This window comes from Babylonia areolata, chromosome 19, assembly GCF_041734735.1.
Source record: "Babylonia areolata isolate BAREFJ2019XMU chromosome 19, ASM4173473v1, whole genome shotgun sequence".
In the NCBI taxonomy this organism is placed as follows: Eukaryota; Metazoa; Mollusca; class Gastropoda; order Neogastropoda; family Buccinidae; genus Babylonia; species Babylonia areolata.
In genome coordinates, this window is record NC_134894.1 from 62687584 (window position 1) to 62705663 (window position 18080).

The 18080-nt window shown below is 45.6% G+C and overlaps 1 protein-coding gene across 10 annotated transcripts in view; it reads right to left on the reverse strand.

Annotated features, from left to right (window-relative positions):
* Nucleotides 1-18080, reverse strand: part of LOC143293917 (putative transporter YutK) — a 56028-nt gene that overhangs the window by 13553 nt on the left and 24395 nt on the right. For 2 of the 10 annotated variants that reach the window (XM_076605290.1, XM_076605293.1), the window contains exons 2-5: nt 14278-14421; nt 7526-8088; nt 5963-6107; nt 4181-4375 (exon numbers count right to left, since the gene is read on the reverse strand). In XM_076605290.1, the coding sequence (XP_076461405.1) occupies nt 4181-4375; nt 5963-6107; nt 7526-8088; nt 14278-14379 (1005 nt within the window). In that variant the 5' untranslated portion in view covers nt 14380-14421. The other 8 variants (XM_076605292.1, XM_076605291.1, XM_076605294.1 and 5 more) reach the window with 7 other exon arrangements.

The window sequence follows — 18080 nt, forward strand, 5'->3', positions numbered from 1 at the left end:
ACGTGTTGGATTACACTGCTGGTCAGGCATCTGCTTGGCAGATGTGGTGTAGCGTATATGGATTTGTCCGAACGCAGTGACGCCTCCTTGAGGAACTGAACTGAACTGTTCTTTCAAACATTTCTGTTACTTTTTATCATTCATTCATTCATTCATTTTGCCTATCGCTCCTGGTGGAGCATAGGCCATCGACGACCCCTCGCCATCGCACTGTTGTGGGCTGTTCTGGCCATTCCAGTCCAGTTGGTCACCTGCTGCTTCAGCTCTGCCTCAGTATCTCGCCTCCAGTGTTACTTTTTATAGCACACACATAAGAAACAGCAGAAAAACAAAACAAAAAACACACACAAACAAAAAAAAAACACCCCAAAAAACTGAACACCACAAACTCTCCGAAGACAAACAACATAAACTCTGATTCTTAACATCAAGCAGCGTTACAAGAAATAAACAGATAAATGTTTTTGAATAAAGAAAAAAGAGACAACAACCAACAAAAACAACAAAAAAAACACTTCAGATCTGTTCCACTAGATGCATCAATGACATTTTATCTGTTATGCATGTGTGGGCGTATATGTGAATGTGTGTCTTCATGTTTTACATTTATTTGCTTATTTATCATCATTGTTGTCTTATTTATTTATTTATTATTATTATTATTTTATTATTATTATTACTACTACTACCTTTTTTATATTATAATTATTACTTACTTATGTAAGCTTATCTATTACTTATTCACCCTTTTTTTTTTTCTCAAGGCCTGACTAAGCGCGTTGGGTTATGCTGCTGGTCAGGCATCTGCTTGGCAGATGTGGTGTAGCGTATATGGATTTGTCCGAACGCAGTGACGCCTCCTTGAGCTACTGACACTGAAACTGCATCATTTGAGAACTGCTAAGACGACGTGGGGAAAAGACCTGTTATTTTCATTCCTCACCCTTGTGAAACAACTCAAACCAGATGTGGAAGAACACTCGCTTTAACCAAGGCACTAATGGCCTCTGGGATGAGCATGGCAGATACTGATTTCAAACAGAGTGAGAGAAAGAAAGAGAGAGACTCAGACAGAGACACACACACAGAGAGAGAGATACAGACAGACAGAGACACACAGCGAGACAGGAATTTCTCCACACTCTGACTTCTTCCAACCTCTGCTGCCATAAATTCAATATCCAGACTTAACCAAGGGCCCGTATAGAATCTGGAAATGAGTATAATACCTTTTTTCTTTCTTTAATTCAAGAAGATCTTAAGTGATTTCAAAACAATTAACCAAACCCTCTTCCACACACAAAACACAGTACACAACCACCAAAAATTAAAATAAATAAAAAATTATTTTAAGGTGGACCACTGCGTCATTTTTAGCTAATTTTTGTTTCTCAGGAACTACTAAAGATATCTGCATGAAATTTGGTACACATACTCAGGATGTTAATATAGACATCTGTGCTAAGTTTGAAGATTATAAGTCAAACAGATATGAAGATATGATAATTTTATCATAAAAATACACACGGTTATTTGGCCCATTTGCAGCACTGAACACATGCATTACATAATGATTCTCATCATTTCCACAGTTTGTTTTGACATCATTTAGTGCAATGATCACAAAAGCAGATGCCCATTGTCCACAAGCATTGTTCTCTGTCTTGTCAAAAACGCATAAAATTATGCATTCACGTTTGTATGCTTTAGTCACTTGCTATGAAAAAAACTACTAAAGGTAGAGAGTTCTAACTATGTTCATTGCACTCAGCACACATTTTTACATCAGTGTGCCTAATTTTATGATAATATTTTCACTGTATCAATTGTTACACGTGGGCCACTGACGCACCTGCAGCAGAAATTCAACTTTTGAGAAAAACGCCTTCAAAGATTGTGTTGAGAACTCACAAACTGCAACCCATAGTTACACACTAAAAAAATAATACACAGGAAAATAGCACTTGGCCAATATCACTAAGTGGTGAGAGAGAGTTTTTTACAGTTACTTGATTGTTCAAAATGCTCCTGGGGCGTATACTTCTCCCTCATCTGCCCGTCGATGTTCACATTCCTGACGTCTCACAGTTTCAATTTTTTTTCCTCTTTTGTTTTGCTGCATCATCTGATGGCTGACCTAGACCCATCTCTGCATAGGCTTCCCGCACATGGTGAGCTGCATCCTGCAGGTGTGTGCTGGCTGCTCTGCTTGCACCCTCACTATATTTTTTTTGGTAGTGAAGCCATGTTTTTTGGTGCATGGGTCGTGGCATATTCACCATACCAAAAAAACGGCATAGCTGGGTGTAGCCAATCCCAGTTGCAGAAGCAGCAACAACAAGGCGACGGTTGATGTCAAAACCTGTGAAGACAGTCCCCGTCTTCAGCGATGTCATGGTCTGTGTCCCTGGAATCACAGCGCCACAGGAAACACACCTCACCTCCAGACTGCATGCTGACCCCATCCTCTTTGTCTCATCTTCAAATACAGAGACCTGAAAAAAAAATCAAATGTGTGAGAACTGAAGGTACAAGAGAAAGAATGAGAGAGAGAGAGAGAGAGAGAGAGAAAAAGAGAGAGAATAAAGAGACTCAGACTGACAGTTTTTTTTACACACACACACATACACACACACTGACAGTATGTCAGACTCAGTAAAAATCCACAGAAATATTACTTGGAAAAGTATTTCAATACTTGAGAAAAATAAAAACTGCCTCTGAAAACAAAAATCAAAGAACTTGAAAAAAAAAATGAAAAAAAGAAAAGAATGGGCTCAATGGGCTCACAAAAAAAGAAGAAGAAAGGTATTCAGATGGCTTTTTTTTTTTTTTTTTTTTTTTTGCTATGAAACAAAACAAAAACTCATGAAATAAAATAGAATACTATATTATATTTATTAAATATTATATATCTGTAGACTATTATATTATTTTCCACAAACCTTTGATATGCATTTTCCACAATGAACTGACGACACCAAGCAGTCCAATGTTGACACATCAACGATGATGTTCTGTGAGGACTGTGGCTGTCCCGAGCGAAGTTGTACTTCGGGAACTGATGCACTTTTTTTTTGACGGTGGTTCTTCGTCTGAACTGGAGTCACTGTCACCCGTACACACATGTTTTCTGGTGAAAATGTCCAATTTTCTCTTCGAACTGAGAAGCGGCGTGCTTTCACTGACGCCGGTCAATGTCGAAGGCACCGCGAAGTCGGTCGCTGTTTCGGCAGACTTTTTTTCAGCTTGTGTTGTAATCTTTCGCTTTCTCTTCTTTTTGCCGAATGCAAAGACAGTCCTAAACTTCTTTCCAGCGTGTCTTGGCATTGTCCGTGACTTTTAGTAGAAAATTTCGATCAAAATCTTAGGCAACTGGTGTGTCGATTGAAACCGTGATGAAAACAGACGCCATCTTGGAAAAAGTCACATGACCGATTGGGCCAATGGGCTATTTTTTTACTCCGACAAGCCAATCAGAAACCTCGACTCAGCCACAACCCCTAAAAAATGCCTCTCGGGTTCCTTCGGATTTGCTCTTCGTGTGTTTCCGTGAGTGGAATTTTCCACAGGAAATTGCAATGAGAAGACAGACCGGTGAATGACCTTCACACTGATACCAAACAAGATGGGGTTTCCAAACCAGATCGCGAGCACCAGGCTGTCCAAATCGATGCAAACTTCGAGTTTTTTGTCACATTCGCTCAAACTTCACACACACCCAGGTCAGAAAATGATTTTATTTGCAATGAAATCGGTCAAATTGAGCAAAATGGTTGACAGAAATGCAAAGAAGAGACATTGTTTGACCAAATACAAGTATAATCCCAAAACACGTTTTTTAATGATTTTTGGTGAAAAACCTATGCCGTGGTCCACCTTAAAAAAAAAAAAAAAATAAAAGACAGAAAAAAGACAACAAAACCAAAACCAATTCACACGCCGTCAAGAAAGACGGACTCCTCCTTCTTCTGCGTTCGTGGGCTGCAACTCCCACGTACACTCGCATATACGCGAGTGGGCTTTTACCATGTATGACCGTTTTTAACCCACCATGTAGGCAGCCATACTCCGCTTTCAGGGGTGAAAGACAGACAAAAAGACAACAACAACAACAACAATCACCCTACCCCCATCCCCCACCGCAAACCAACCACAGAGAACCGAACCACAAACTCACAATGATGGCCAGACGGTGGACCTTCCAGCTCTCCTCGCCAAAGAGGAAGCGAGCCCCGGCCAGGCCGAAGTCGAGGAAGGACTTGACCGCTCGGCCCACCCAGTCGAACAGCATCAGGCCCCAGGAAGTGCGCAGGATTAGCACCCCCAGGGTCATCTGCTGGACCACCGCCCAGAACACCGTGTGCCAGTTCACCTGCAGCAAGGGAGGGAATCAACGAGGGGTTATCTCTCTTTGGTCTCACCCCCCCCCACCCCCACCCAAATCCCAAAACAAAAAGTCAGTATCAAAGTCTACTGCAGCAAAATGCAGAACACATGCACTCATGGACAGACGCATGTCGACACACACACACAGAGTTTCAACACAGGACCCAATTAATTCATATCATCGATGGAGCTAAAAATAAAGTGCATCCTGCATCACAGCAAAGACTGATACAAAGCCATCACTGTTGTCATTGAGGGGCTTAGTGGGCGGTGTCCGAATGTACGTTAAATCAGAACAGCCACACAACTGAACACCTCCAAAATAAATCAGCAGCAGTGCAGGGTCTCGTCTGGTGTGCAGCCTCCTGGCGACCTAGCATCGATAGTTCCTTGTGAGCTGCCAACACTGGGACTGCAACGGATTAACCTAGGTGTGGTGGTGTATGGGGGACTTGGAATGAATGGTGTGGGCAGCAACGGGTTAACCTAGGTGTGGTGGTGTATGGGGGACTTGGAATGAATGGTGTGGGCAGCAACAGGTTAACCTAGGTGTGGTGGTGTATGGGGGACTCGGAATGAATGGCGTGGGCAGCAACAGGTTAACCTAGGTGTGGCTGTGTATAGGGGGCTCAGAATGAATGGTGTGGGCAGCAACAGGTTAACCTAGGTGTGGTGGTGTAGGGGGGACATGGAATGGTATGGGCAGCAACAGGTTAACCTAGGTGTGGTGGTGTAGGGGGGACATGGAATGGTATGGGCAGCAACAGGTTAACCTAGGTGTGGTGGTGTATGGGGGACTTGGAATGAATGGTGTGGGCAGCAACAGGTTAAGCTAGGTGTGGTTGTGTATGGGGGACTTGGAATGAATGGTGTGGGCAGCAACAGGTTAACCTAGGTGTGGCTGTGTATGGGGGACTTGGAATGAATGGTGTGGGCAGCAACAGGTTAACCTAGGTGTGGTGGTGTATGGGGGACTTGGAATGAATGGTGTGGGCAGCAACAGGTTAACCTAGGTGTGGTGGTGTATGGGGGACTTGGAATGAATGGTGTGGGCAGCAACAGGTTAACCTAGGTGTGGTGGTGTATGGGGGACTTGGAATGAATGGTGTGGGCAGCAACAGGTTAACCTAGGTGTGGTGGTGTATGGGGAACTTGGAATGAATGGTGTGGGCAGCAACAGGTTAACCTAGGTGTGGCTGTGTATGGGGGACTTGGAATGAATGGTGTGGGCAGCAACAGGTTAACCTAGGTGTGGTTGTGTATGGGGGACTTGGAATGAATGGTGTGGGCAGCAACAGGTTAACCTAGGTGTGGTGGTGTATGGGGAACTTGGAATGAATGGTGTGGGCAGCAACAGGTTAACCTAGGTGTGGTGGTGTATGGGGGACTTGGAATGAATGGTGTGGGCAGCAACAGGTTAACCTAGGTGTGGTGGTGTATGGGGGACTTGGAATGAATGGTGTGGGCAGCAACAGGTTAACCTAGGTGTGGTGGTGTATGGGGGACTCGGAATGAATGGTGTGGGCAGCAAAAAAACAAAAACACGAAAAAAGACGGAAAGTGTCTTACTCACCTTAGACGGGTTATGAGAGAAGCAGAAGAGCAGGGCAATGAAAGCCACGATGCCCAGCAAGGACCTGAGGTTTTCCGGGTTTTCCGTCCACACGTTGATCATGAGGAACACTGTTATGAACACCACTGCTCCTATCCGCGACGACCTGCACACACAACTTGTCGCTTAGGTCCTGATCGTTGTTGTTTATTGCTGAATGTTAACCTTGATCACCTGCACACACAACCTATCACTAAGTTCCTGATCATCGTCGTTATTGCTGAACAGTAACTTACAGATTCCATCCCGTCTTTGGTTATTACTTACCGTTACTCCTTCAAACAGGCTTCATCCCATCCTCTGTGTTTTAAGACTGTAATTTTCCAACCTTCACTCCAATGCACAAGTGGGCTCTCACGTGTGTGGCCATTTTAATTCCCCATGTAGGCAGCCATACTCCATTTTCAGAGGTGTGCATGATGGGTATTGTTCTCGTTTCCATAACCCTACGAACACTGACATGGATCATGGGATCTTTAACATGCATATTTGATCTTCTTCATGCATATATACACATGAAGGGTATTCAGGTATTAGCAAGTTTGCATGCACACTGACCCCGGAGATCAGAAAAATCTCACCATTTCCACACCAGACACAAACAACTTAGCATATCCACACCAGACACAAACAACTTACCATTTCCACACCAGACACAAACAACTTACCATATCCACACCAGACACAAACAACTTACCATTTCCACACCAGACAGACGCACACCACTCACCATTTCCACACAGACGTCTCACCATTTCCACACCAGTCACAGACAGACAGACACCATTTCCACACCACACAGACACACACCACTCACCATTTCCACACCACACACACAGACCACTCACCATCTCCACACCACACACACACACACACACACCACTCACCATCTCCACACCACACACACACACACACACCACTCACCATCTCCACACCACACACACACACACACACCACTCACCATTTCCACACCACACACACACACCACTCACCATTTCAACACCACACACACAGACACCACTCACCATTTCCACACCACACAGACACACACCACTCACCATTTCCACACCACACAGACACACACCACTCACCATCTCCACACCACACAGACACAGACCACTCACCATTTCCACACCACACAGACACACACCACTCACCATCTCCACACCACACAGACACACACCACTCACCATTTCCACACCACACACACACACACCACTCACCATTTCCACACCACACACACACACACCACTCACCATTTCCACACCACACACACACACACCACTCACCATTTCCACACCACACACACAGACACACACCACTCACCATCTCCACACCACACACACACACCACTCACCATTTCCACACCACACACACACACACACACCACTCACCATTTCCACACCACACACACAGACACAGACCACTCACCATCTCCACACCACACACACACACCACTCACCATTTCCACACCACACACACACACCACTCACCATCTCCACACCACACACACACACCACTCACCATTTCAACACCACACACAAGTGCCCGGCCTTCCTCGTTCCCCTGAGCTGCTTGGCCCACTTCTTCAGGGGCATGCACTGCGTCCTCCTCACAACCCACCTCCCCCCCCACAGCCCTGCCCCAAACAGCGTCAGCACCAGCAGCGTGACGGAACCCTCATCCCCGAATCGGTGCCGCATAGCCAAGGCAAAGTACACCAGGTAGCCCAGCAGCACGGCCACCTTCACCACCCTGTGCACCAGGCGTTTGCGGTGCCGGAAGTGTGCCTGCACAGCGCTGTGCACTCTCTCCACAGTCCTGGTACAGCAGTTCTCTTCAAACACCAGGTCTTCCCCACCGTCGCCGTGGTGATGTCTGTTGTCGCCGCTGTCCGTGACAACGTGGACGGAGTCCGGGGGTTCTGCGGCTGACGCACATGCGGCAGCAACGGCGTCTTTGGGGGTGGTGGGTGGTGGTTTGGAGTCCGGAGGGTGGGGTGTGGGTGTGGGTGTCTCCATTTCCAGGCAGACGGCCGGCTCACCTCTCCCCCCTCCATGACAGACATCCCCGTTCTTCTTCTCCACCTGCACACACACACACACACACGTGCTGTCATCATGCGCGCACAACTACCTGTGCCATAAATGTTCTTTTCTGTCTGTCGGTCGGTCTGTTACTGTCTGTTGGGTGGGATTAAAGATCACTGATGACAGCACACATTCTGGAATTTTGGAATAGTGTAGCTCCAACTCATAATCTGTACATCACTCACTCAATCATTTTATCGTCTGAACCAGAGTACAGAAATTCATCTTCAGGCTCGTAGTAGAGAACATTTTAAGAGACAGTAACTTTTAAAAGTGAAGACAGTCATTCCATCATTGAATTAAAACACTCACCTGAACAAGGTGGGAAATACTTCAATAGAAAGCTCTGTCAATTCCTTTTCTGAAGAAAACAATGTTAGCATAGTTTGTAGAATTTGTGTTAATTCATACCCATTTTCACTGAAATTTCCCTGGCAGATGCATTAGTGCAGGAGTTAAGTTTCCCTGGCAGTGAACAGGTTAACCAAAACTGCCAGAATACTGCCAAACTGGTTTCCAAGGCAAATGACAATGATGTCTAGTCTCCATCAACACCGACATGTTCACTTGTAATCGACAACTAAGACATTTTACATGTGACCATTTTAACCAATACTTTGGCAGCCATACTGTTTTCGGGAGCTGATAGCTGACAATGTTCACACTGCATGCCACGCCCACTGTTGTCACGCTTGCTTTGCTCTGAATTAAATCAGTTTGGCAAAGCAACTTTACTCCCCCCCCCCCCCCCCCCCCCCGCCCCCCACACACACACACACCGTTTTGTTTTTGACTAATCTAAAAGTGCGGCTGTCATCATATTGTTCTGGAAAAGGTCAAAGCCTTCCAGTGATGGAGGTCATGGGGTCAGCGTCATGACAAAAGATTTGTCCTGTTTGACAGACACTGATAATAATAATGGATACTTATATAGACACTGACAGAACGTTTCAGTCAGCATACTGTCAGTCAATCAGCCGGGAGTGCTGACCCCGATGTATCAACAAAACAAAAATGGAACTGGTGTCACGCTGGTGGGTCAGTGATCTTTCGTACCATTTATATCTGACCTTTGGTTCCCTTTCTTTTCTTTTTTTTTTTTTTTTTTGTCGGCTGAATCATCACAGAATGAGCTAACAGCAGTGTGTGCAAACATACACACATGCACACACACACACACACACACACACAATGTTTTCACACACACACACAGCTTACTGCATTTAAGTGCACTTGCACACAAATCCACACTTACACACACAAGCTCACACTCATTCTTGCATACCATGAACAGTGTCTTTCACAACATTTGATGCTTTGGTTAATTTACAAAGTCTGAACAGAACGCTTCTGCCTGCAGAAAACAAGTTATAAAAATGAGAATGCAGACTCTGGATATAAATATCCATCAGCTGATAATCTTTTACAAATATCTGAAATACTGGGTCACTACATGAAGAAATGGAATTCCTCGCCAGCAGTATTCATGTCACATGTTTTGCATACACTGTATTCTCTTGGAATTCCATTTACCCACTCTGTTTTAACTGGTAAACAGCGATCATTACATTCAAAAATTTGAATAATAAAAACTATCTTAATGCTGGGCAAAGGACCAGTATTTCACTGTCCACCCTTTCTTCAAACAGGGCTTGCAAAGCAATATGCTTCATGACTGATATACGCAAAAACACCACAGAGTTTCTGACGCCGCTTAGAAAATGTGATGTCTTCTTTGTGAGGGTAGCTTGGTGCACCTGCAGTGTCTTGTGACAGAAATTCATGATACTTCTATCAAGCAGTGCCCTCCCTTTGTGTAGTGCAGGCAAAGAGAAAGCAGTGCATTATGGGTATGTTTCACAAACGTTTCTTTCAAGCCGTCCCCAATTGCAGTCAATTTGTACGAGAGTATGAAAGCAATACTCTTGGTGATGGAATGGAACTGAAAGCTTTGTCCACTGATTGTAAAGATCACTTGACAACACTGAAACACCTGCAGGTTGACCGTGTCAGCCTGGAAAAGAGGAAAGACAGCTTTAACTGGACCCAAACTTCTGTCACCGTGCACACACTGAACACACACATGTACACACCACAACACACACACTGAACACGAACATGTACACACCACAACACACACACTTGCTCTTCTGTGTCTGCGTTGGTTTGGAGTAAAAGTCAGTGTATGCATCGGTGTCTGTGCATGCGTCTACACACGTACCCAACATCACGCTCACCTACAGACGTCTTCTTTTAACATGCACCCAAATGTTCCCACAGCAGAACAACCTCACCTTACCTGGAGATAGTGAGCACCAAGCCATCCACCACAAACCAAATTCTATCCAATCAACAAAGCTGCGGTCAGCTGCCCCTATCCTCACGTCCCCAGACACTATTACCCACCGTGCAATCCACTTTTGACACGGACATGACACGACCCCTACTGCCAGTCCCGTCCAAGATGACTGGAAACCATTGGTATTCTGCTTCGCCCCCCTCGTGCGTCACCGGAAATGTCTGCCACATGAACACCCGTCATGAATAATCTGGTGCTAACCTGTTTATCAATGGCCAGGCTTTGGTGACGTTGTATATCCTGCTCAGACAGACGGGGGCCACGTGATGTTGTGATGTTACGCATGGTTACAGACCATCTGGAAATGTCTGGGCCCACATACTTACACACCTGAAGTGACTACACGCCGAGGAGGATCGCAGTTTGCTGTGAGATAACTGGCTGCCAATTTCCAGTCATCACAGCTCCTCATTTCCAATGCTGATTCCCCCTTTAGTGACGGCGTCATGTCGTGACGTCAGATGATTACATACTGTCTGAATGGTTACGCAAATATCAGATTTTCATGCCACGGGGAACCACAGCTTGTGATCAAACCATTTACTGCAAACTGCAGGTTATAATCTGCTTCTTATTTCCTGTTCAGAGAGAGAGAAAGAGACAGAACAAGAATTAGACTGAAACAGTAAGAGACATAAAAACACCAAGAACTAGAGAAACAATAATGAATGGACAGATAGAGAGACACAGAGAGGAGAGAGACAGAGAGGTGAGAGACAGAGAGGTGAGACACAGAGAGGAGAGACACAGAGAGGAGAGACACAGAGAGGAGAGACACAGAGAGGAGAGACACAGAGAGGAGAGACACAGAGAGGAGAGAGACAGAGAGGAGAGACACAGAGAGGAGAGACAGAGAGGAGAGACACAGAGAGGAGAGACACAGAGAGGAGAGACAGAGAGGAGAGAGACAGAGAGGAGAGACACAGAGAGGAGAGACACAGAGAGGAGAGACACAGAGAGGAGAGACAGAGAGGAGAGACACAGAGAGGAGAGACACAGAGAGGAGAGACACAGAGAGGAGAGACAGAGAGGAGAGACAGAGAGGAGAGACACAGAGAGGAGAGACAGAGAGGAGAGACAGAGAGGTGAGACAGAGAGGAGAGACACAGAGAGGTGAGACACAGAGAGGAGAGACAGAGAGGAGAGACACAGAGAGGAGACACAGAGAGGAGAGACACAGAGAGGAGACACAGAGAGGAGAGACAGAGAGGAGAGACAGAGAGGAGAGACAGAGAGGTGAGACAGAGAGGTGAGACAGAGAGGAGAGACACAGAGAGGTGAGACACAGAGAGGTGAGACACAGAGAGGAGAGACACAGAGGAGAGAGACAGAGAGGAGAGACACAGAGAGGAGAGACACAGAGAGGAGAGACACAGAGAGGAGAGACAGAGAGGAGAGACACAGAGAGGAGAGACACAGAGAGGAGAGACACAGAGAGGAGAGACAGAGAGGAGAGACAGAGAGGAGAGAGACAGAGAGGTGAGAGACAGAGAGGAGAGACACAGAGAGGAGAGACAGAGAGGAGAGACAGAGAGGTGAGACAGAGAGGAGAGACACAGAGAGGTGAGACACAGAGAGGAGAGACACAGAGAGGAGAGACACAGAGAGGAGACACAGAGAGGTGAGACACAGAGAGGAGAGACACAGAGAGGAGAGACACAGAGAGGAGAGACAGAGAGGAGAGACAGAGAGGAGAGAGACAGAGAGGTGAGAGACAGAGAGGAGAGACACAGAGAGGAGAGACAGAGAGGAGAGACAGAGAGGTGAGACAGAGAGGAGAGACACAGAGAGGTGAGACACAGAGAGGAGAGACACAGAGAGGAGAGACAGAGAGGAGACACAGAGAGGAGAGACACAGAGAGGAGAGACACAGAGAGGAGAGACAGAGAGGAGAGAGACAGAGAGGAGAGAGACAGAGAGGTGAGACACAGAGAGGAGAGACAGAGAGGAGAGACAGAGAGGAGAGACAGAGAGGAGAGACACAGAGAGGTGAGACACAGAGAGGAGAGACACAGAGAGGAGAGACACAGAGAGGAGAGACACAGAGAGGAGAGACACAGAGAGGAGAGACAGAGAGGAGAGACACAGAGAGGAGAGACAGAGAGGAGAGACACAGAGAGGAGAGACAGAGAGGAGAGACAGAGAGGTGAGACAGAGAGGTGAGACAGAGAGGAGAGACACAGAGAGGTGAGACAGAGAGGAGAGACAGAGAGGTGAGACAGAGAGGAGAGACACAGAGAGGAGAGACAGAGAGGAGAGACAGAGAGGTGAGACAGAGAGGAGAGACAGAGAGGTGAGACAGAGAGGTGAGACAGAGAGGAGAGACACAGAGAGGTGAGACAGAGAGGAGAGACAGAGAGGTGAGACAGAGAGGAGAGACACAGAGAGGAGAGACAGAGAGGAGAGACAGAGAGGTGAGACAGAGAGGAGAGACACAGAGAGGTGAGACACAGAGAGGAGAGACACAGAGAGGAGAGACACAGAGAGGAGACACAGAGAGGAGAGACACAGAGGAGAGACACAGAGAGGAGAGACAGAGAGGAGAGACAGAGAGGAGAGACACAGAGAGGAGAGACACAGAGAGGAGAGACAGAGAGGTGAGACACAGAGAGGAGAGACACAGAGAGAGGAGAGACAGAGAGGAGAGAGACAGAGAGGAGAGACACAGAGAGGAGAGACAGAGAGGAGAGACACAGAGAGGAGAGACACAGAGAGGAGAGACACAGAGAGGTGAGACACAGAGAGGAGAGACACAGAGGTGAGACACAGAGAGGAGAGACAGAGAGAGGAGAGACAGAGAGGAGAGACACAGAGAGGAGAGACAGAGAGGTGAGACACAGAGAGGAGAGACACAGAGAGGTGAGACACAGAGAGGAGAGACAGAGAGGAGAGAGACAGAGAGGTGAGAGACAGAGAGGTGAGACACAGAGAGGAGAGACACAGAGAGGAGAGACACAGAGAGGAGAGACAGAGAAGCAGAGACAGAGAAGCAGAGACAGAGACAAAGATAGACATATAGAAAAACGCAGAGAACCAGAGAGAGGCAGAGTTAAAGACAGACAGACAGAACTACAGAAAGCTCTCTTAATATCACTTCAAGTGGAAAGACGTTAAACTGAAGACAATGACAACTACAGGAAGAGAGAGAGCGAGTCAGACAGAGAGACAAAGACAGACAGACAGAAATGCACAGAGAAACACAGACAGACATAGAGATAAAGACAGTGAACACTTAACACTGAACACTGAAACGTAAAAGCTCTAGTGACATAGTAGGTACAAATCAGAACAAACATGGTGCAAAACACATCCAATGGAACAGAAAGGAAAAACACAATCAAAGCAAACTGAACTGCCACGGGATAAGCGGCACTTTGGTACTTTGTCATTAGCTTAAAAAGTCCTTGTGGCAGGCGGGTAGAGATAAAGACAGACAGACACACACACACAGAAACAGAGAGAGAGAAAGAAAAAGAGAGAGACAGAGGGGGAAGAGAGAGAGACAGAGGGATTGGGTGGGGGAGAAAATGAGAGAAACACAGGATGAGTGAGACAGAGACAGAGGCAGATAGAAACAGAGATACACAGAGAGAGAGAGAGAAAGGCACAGAGAGAGAGAGAGACAGAGACAGAGACAGAGGCAGATAGAAACAGAGATACACAGAGAGAGAGAGAGAAAGGCACAGAGAGAGAGAGAGACAGAGACAGAGACAGAAGCAGATAGAAACAGAGATACAGAGAGAGAGAGAGAGAAAGGCAGAGAGACAGAAATACATTGAGAGAGACAGAGACAGAGACAGAGAGAGAGACATGAGGCAGGCACTGACCAGGGAGCAGCCATGAGGGTCCCTGTGGTTGAGGTCAGTCGTGGTCAGCACTGAGGTGTCCAGCAGACGACTGCTCTCCGGGCTGTTCCTGTCCTCACTCATGGCTCACACACACACGCCTCGCCGCGCTGCCTGCACTGGGCACTGCACAGAACACCACCACCACTGTACACACGCCTCGCCGCGCTGCCTGCACTGGGCACTGCACAGAACACCACCACCACTGTACACACGCCTCGCCGCGCTGCCTGCACTGGGCACTGCACAGAACACCACCACCACTGTACACACGCCTCGCCGCGCTGCCTGCACTGGGCACTGCACAAAACACCACCACCACCGTGTCACTTTCACTTTCAGTTTCACACACACACACACACACACACACGCACGCACACACACACACACACACACAACCCAATCACACTTAAAGCCACTTGTGCTTCCCTCTCCTCCCCTCCAAACCTCCTCACCCCCCACCATACATCATTTGGGAGGAGGAGGAGGAGAAGGAGCTGGAATTTCAGTTTCAGTTTCAGTAGCTCAAGGAGGCGTCACTGCGTTCGGACAAATCCATATAAGCTACGCCACATCTGCCTGGCAGATGCCTGACAGCAGCACAACCCAACGCGCTTAGTCAGGCCTTGAGTGCCTGCTGATATATTTGTGTACATATCTGAGTCAGTTTCTTTTTTTCATGATTTTGCCATCTTTAAAACAAAGAGCTTCCTTTCATTTCCCCATCTGCTCAGCAACAAAATCAGTATCGCCATCCAAAACTCTTTATTGTTGCTGTAGATTTTGGGGTTTGGTTTGTTTGGTCTGTTGGGTTGAGTAATTTCACTTTGGCTTACATTTTCGTTTTGATACTTTTTTTCTTCTTCCAACAATTGTTATCTATTTTATTTTTTGCCCTGCACTTCCATTTTCTTTTTCTGGAGCAGATATGGGGTAACATCAAATTACACTTTGGGACACCTTCATCTGGTGCAAAACTGGCTGCTCCATTACACATAATTAAACGGCCCCTATCCCTAAGCTACCCCCCCCCCCCCTTCCCGATTTAGATCATTTAGATCTGGGAGCTAGATTTAGATCATTTAGATCTGGGAGCCAAGTCAAATATGTGGCAAGGCAATATGGTTTTCATCAAATCGAGGCAGGTTCCTGACAGAACGAGCAGCGCACTTGTTGTGACATTATGGGTCTGTCTGGAATTGATCAAAACGACATATTTCACTCCCTGATGTCAGTAACATCCATGTACTAACTGGCCTTCGGGGTGGGGGTGGGGGGATCACTGTCGTGATAATTCATCTAAAACAATGAACCGCTGGACACATTCGACACTTGAGGCAACAAAAACAGAAACCACTGCAGACTGAGTAAAAATGCCTTCTTCTCTGTTAGAACATAATGCGCAAATACTCTCCACATACCCATATGTAGTTGTTGCACGTTATTTAGATCTGTCAGCGAAACGTTTCGTTTTAATCAAGTAGTCGAGACAACCGGAAGTAACTAAGATTTATCTGCATCACGTGCATGAAATGGGCTGTATTTTGACAAACGCGCGCGAGCTGGCTCTTTTTCACTCGAATATCGAGAGAGCGCGCAAGCACACACACACACACACACACACACGTATTTTAATGAAATGCCAACTGTACCAGGAGAAGCGTTAATATATTGACACCCCCCCCCTAATTTTTGCTACTATGATTTTGCACCTGAGACTAAGAAACTGAAATAAAACACGAAAGGTGAATCAATATCATCTTGAGTACAAGAAAACAATATTTACAAAACAAAACCAAAAAAACAAAACCCCCAGACGTGTTCACACAACGACCCCAATGTTGCAGCTCAAACAAGAGTTCTGATGAGTTGAAATTCTTGGAGGTGTCCGGGACTCTTTTTCCTGTAACCTGAACTAAAAGCTACACATACACCATGGCAGGCGCACCAACTCACAGTTTCTGCGTCAAAAAGGGAAGAAGGGAAATAACCCCTTTTCTCTGCAGGCGATTCCAACGTCAGACTGAAACTCCCGACCAGTATTTACACTTTTCACACATGTGTTGAATCTTGATCTTTTCTTTAAATTTTCAGAACATCCCAGCGACACGGCTTTCCTTCGAGTTTTCAAGCATCTGGGACGCATGTTTATACGAAGCCTTATCCGAGTGGGGGGGCGACATTAATTTTTTTTTTAAGTCCACACGAATGTACTGACATAAAACTGTCAAAACCTGCCAAATAAGGCAAATTACGCGTACACATGTATACAGTCCCACGCCGCTTGCTTCCCTCTCTTCTCCCCTCTCTCTTCCTATTGCCTGCATGTATCGTTATCTGTCAACTTCCTCTGCTACAATCTGCTCAAACCTTCCCCTCACGTAACAATCTGGGGCACACAGAACATCCTGGAGTCAAGGACTGGACAGCCACGTCTGCCACGCCACCTTTTACACCACCACCACCACCAGATTTTCAAAACGAGGACTGGAGAAGGTGAGGGAGAAGGGAGAGAGCAGAAAGAAGAAAAGAAAAGTCTACTACTATACCCTTTTAACACTTCACCATAAAAAGGCTGACAAAGTCTACTACTATCCCCTTTTAACACTTCACCATAAAAAGACTTAAAAGAAAAGTCTACTACTATACCCTTTTAACACTTCACCATAAAGACTGACAAAGTCTACTATTATACCTTTTTTAACACTTCACCATAAAAAGGCTGACAAAGAAAAGTCTACTACTGTACCCTTTTAACACTTCACCATAAAAAGACTGACAAAGAAAAGTCTACTACTATCCCCTTTTAACACTTCACCATAAAAAGACTGACAAAGAAAAGTCTACTACTGTACCCTTTTAACACTTCACCATAAAAAGACTGACAAAGAAAAGTCTACTACTATCCCCTTTTAACACTTCACCATAAAAAGACTGACAAAGAAAAGTCTACTACTATCCCCTTTTAACACTTCACCATAAATACTGACAAAGTCTACTACTATCCCCTTTTAACACTTCACCATAAAGACTGACAAAAAAGAGTCTACTACTATACCCTTTTAACACTTCACCATAAAGACTGACAAACTACAATATAATATTAATAATAATATTCTATTTTCATATATCACTATAATACAAGTATAGGCAAGCTCTAGGTGCTTTGCAAATTCAGTACTTAAAGAGAAATGAGAAACACACAAAAAGTAGTACAAACATATGAAAGTGTGAAAGACTAATAAAACAATCATTGATATTATAAAAACACGATGCACAAAACCCACATAGTAGCATACTCTCAATACTACAACTGTTACACTCCAACACACACACACACACACACACACACACTAACTTGATTTAACAGCTGAGATAATAGCAGCAATTTTCAATTAAAACATACACATGTAAATAGGAGCATAATTAGGATTTGCATGCAACAGATTTGCAAAAATGGTAAAATGACGTTTTGGATAAAAGAGGTTTTTAAAAGGGGTAAAAATCAGCAGTCATTCTCCCTTTTGAACCACACCACCACCATCCATCTACCCACCCCCATTCTATCTACTCACCCACATCACACACATGGCCATGAGCCTGGGACAACAGCACTATTTGGGTCATGACAACTTATTTTTTGTTGTTGTTTTTTTGTTGTTTTTTGTTTAAGAGACACGTTTTAAGATTTACCTAAAAAAATAGATGAGTTGTTTGTCTGAGAGCAATAGGCAAAGAGTTCCAAGTAGTTGGACCAAAGATGGAAAATGACCTCTTTACACAGA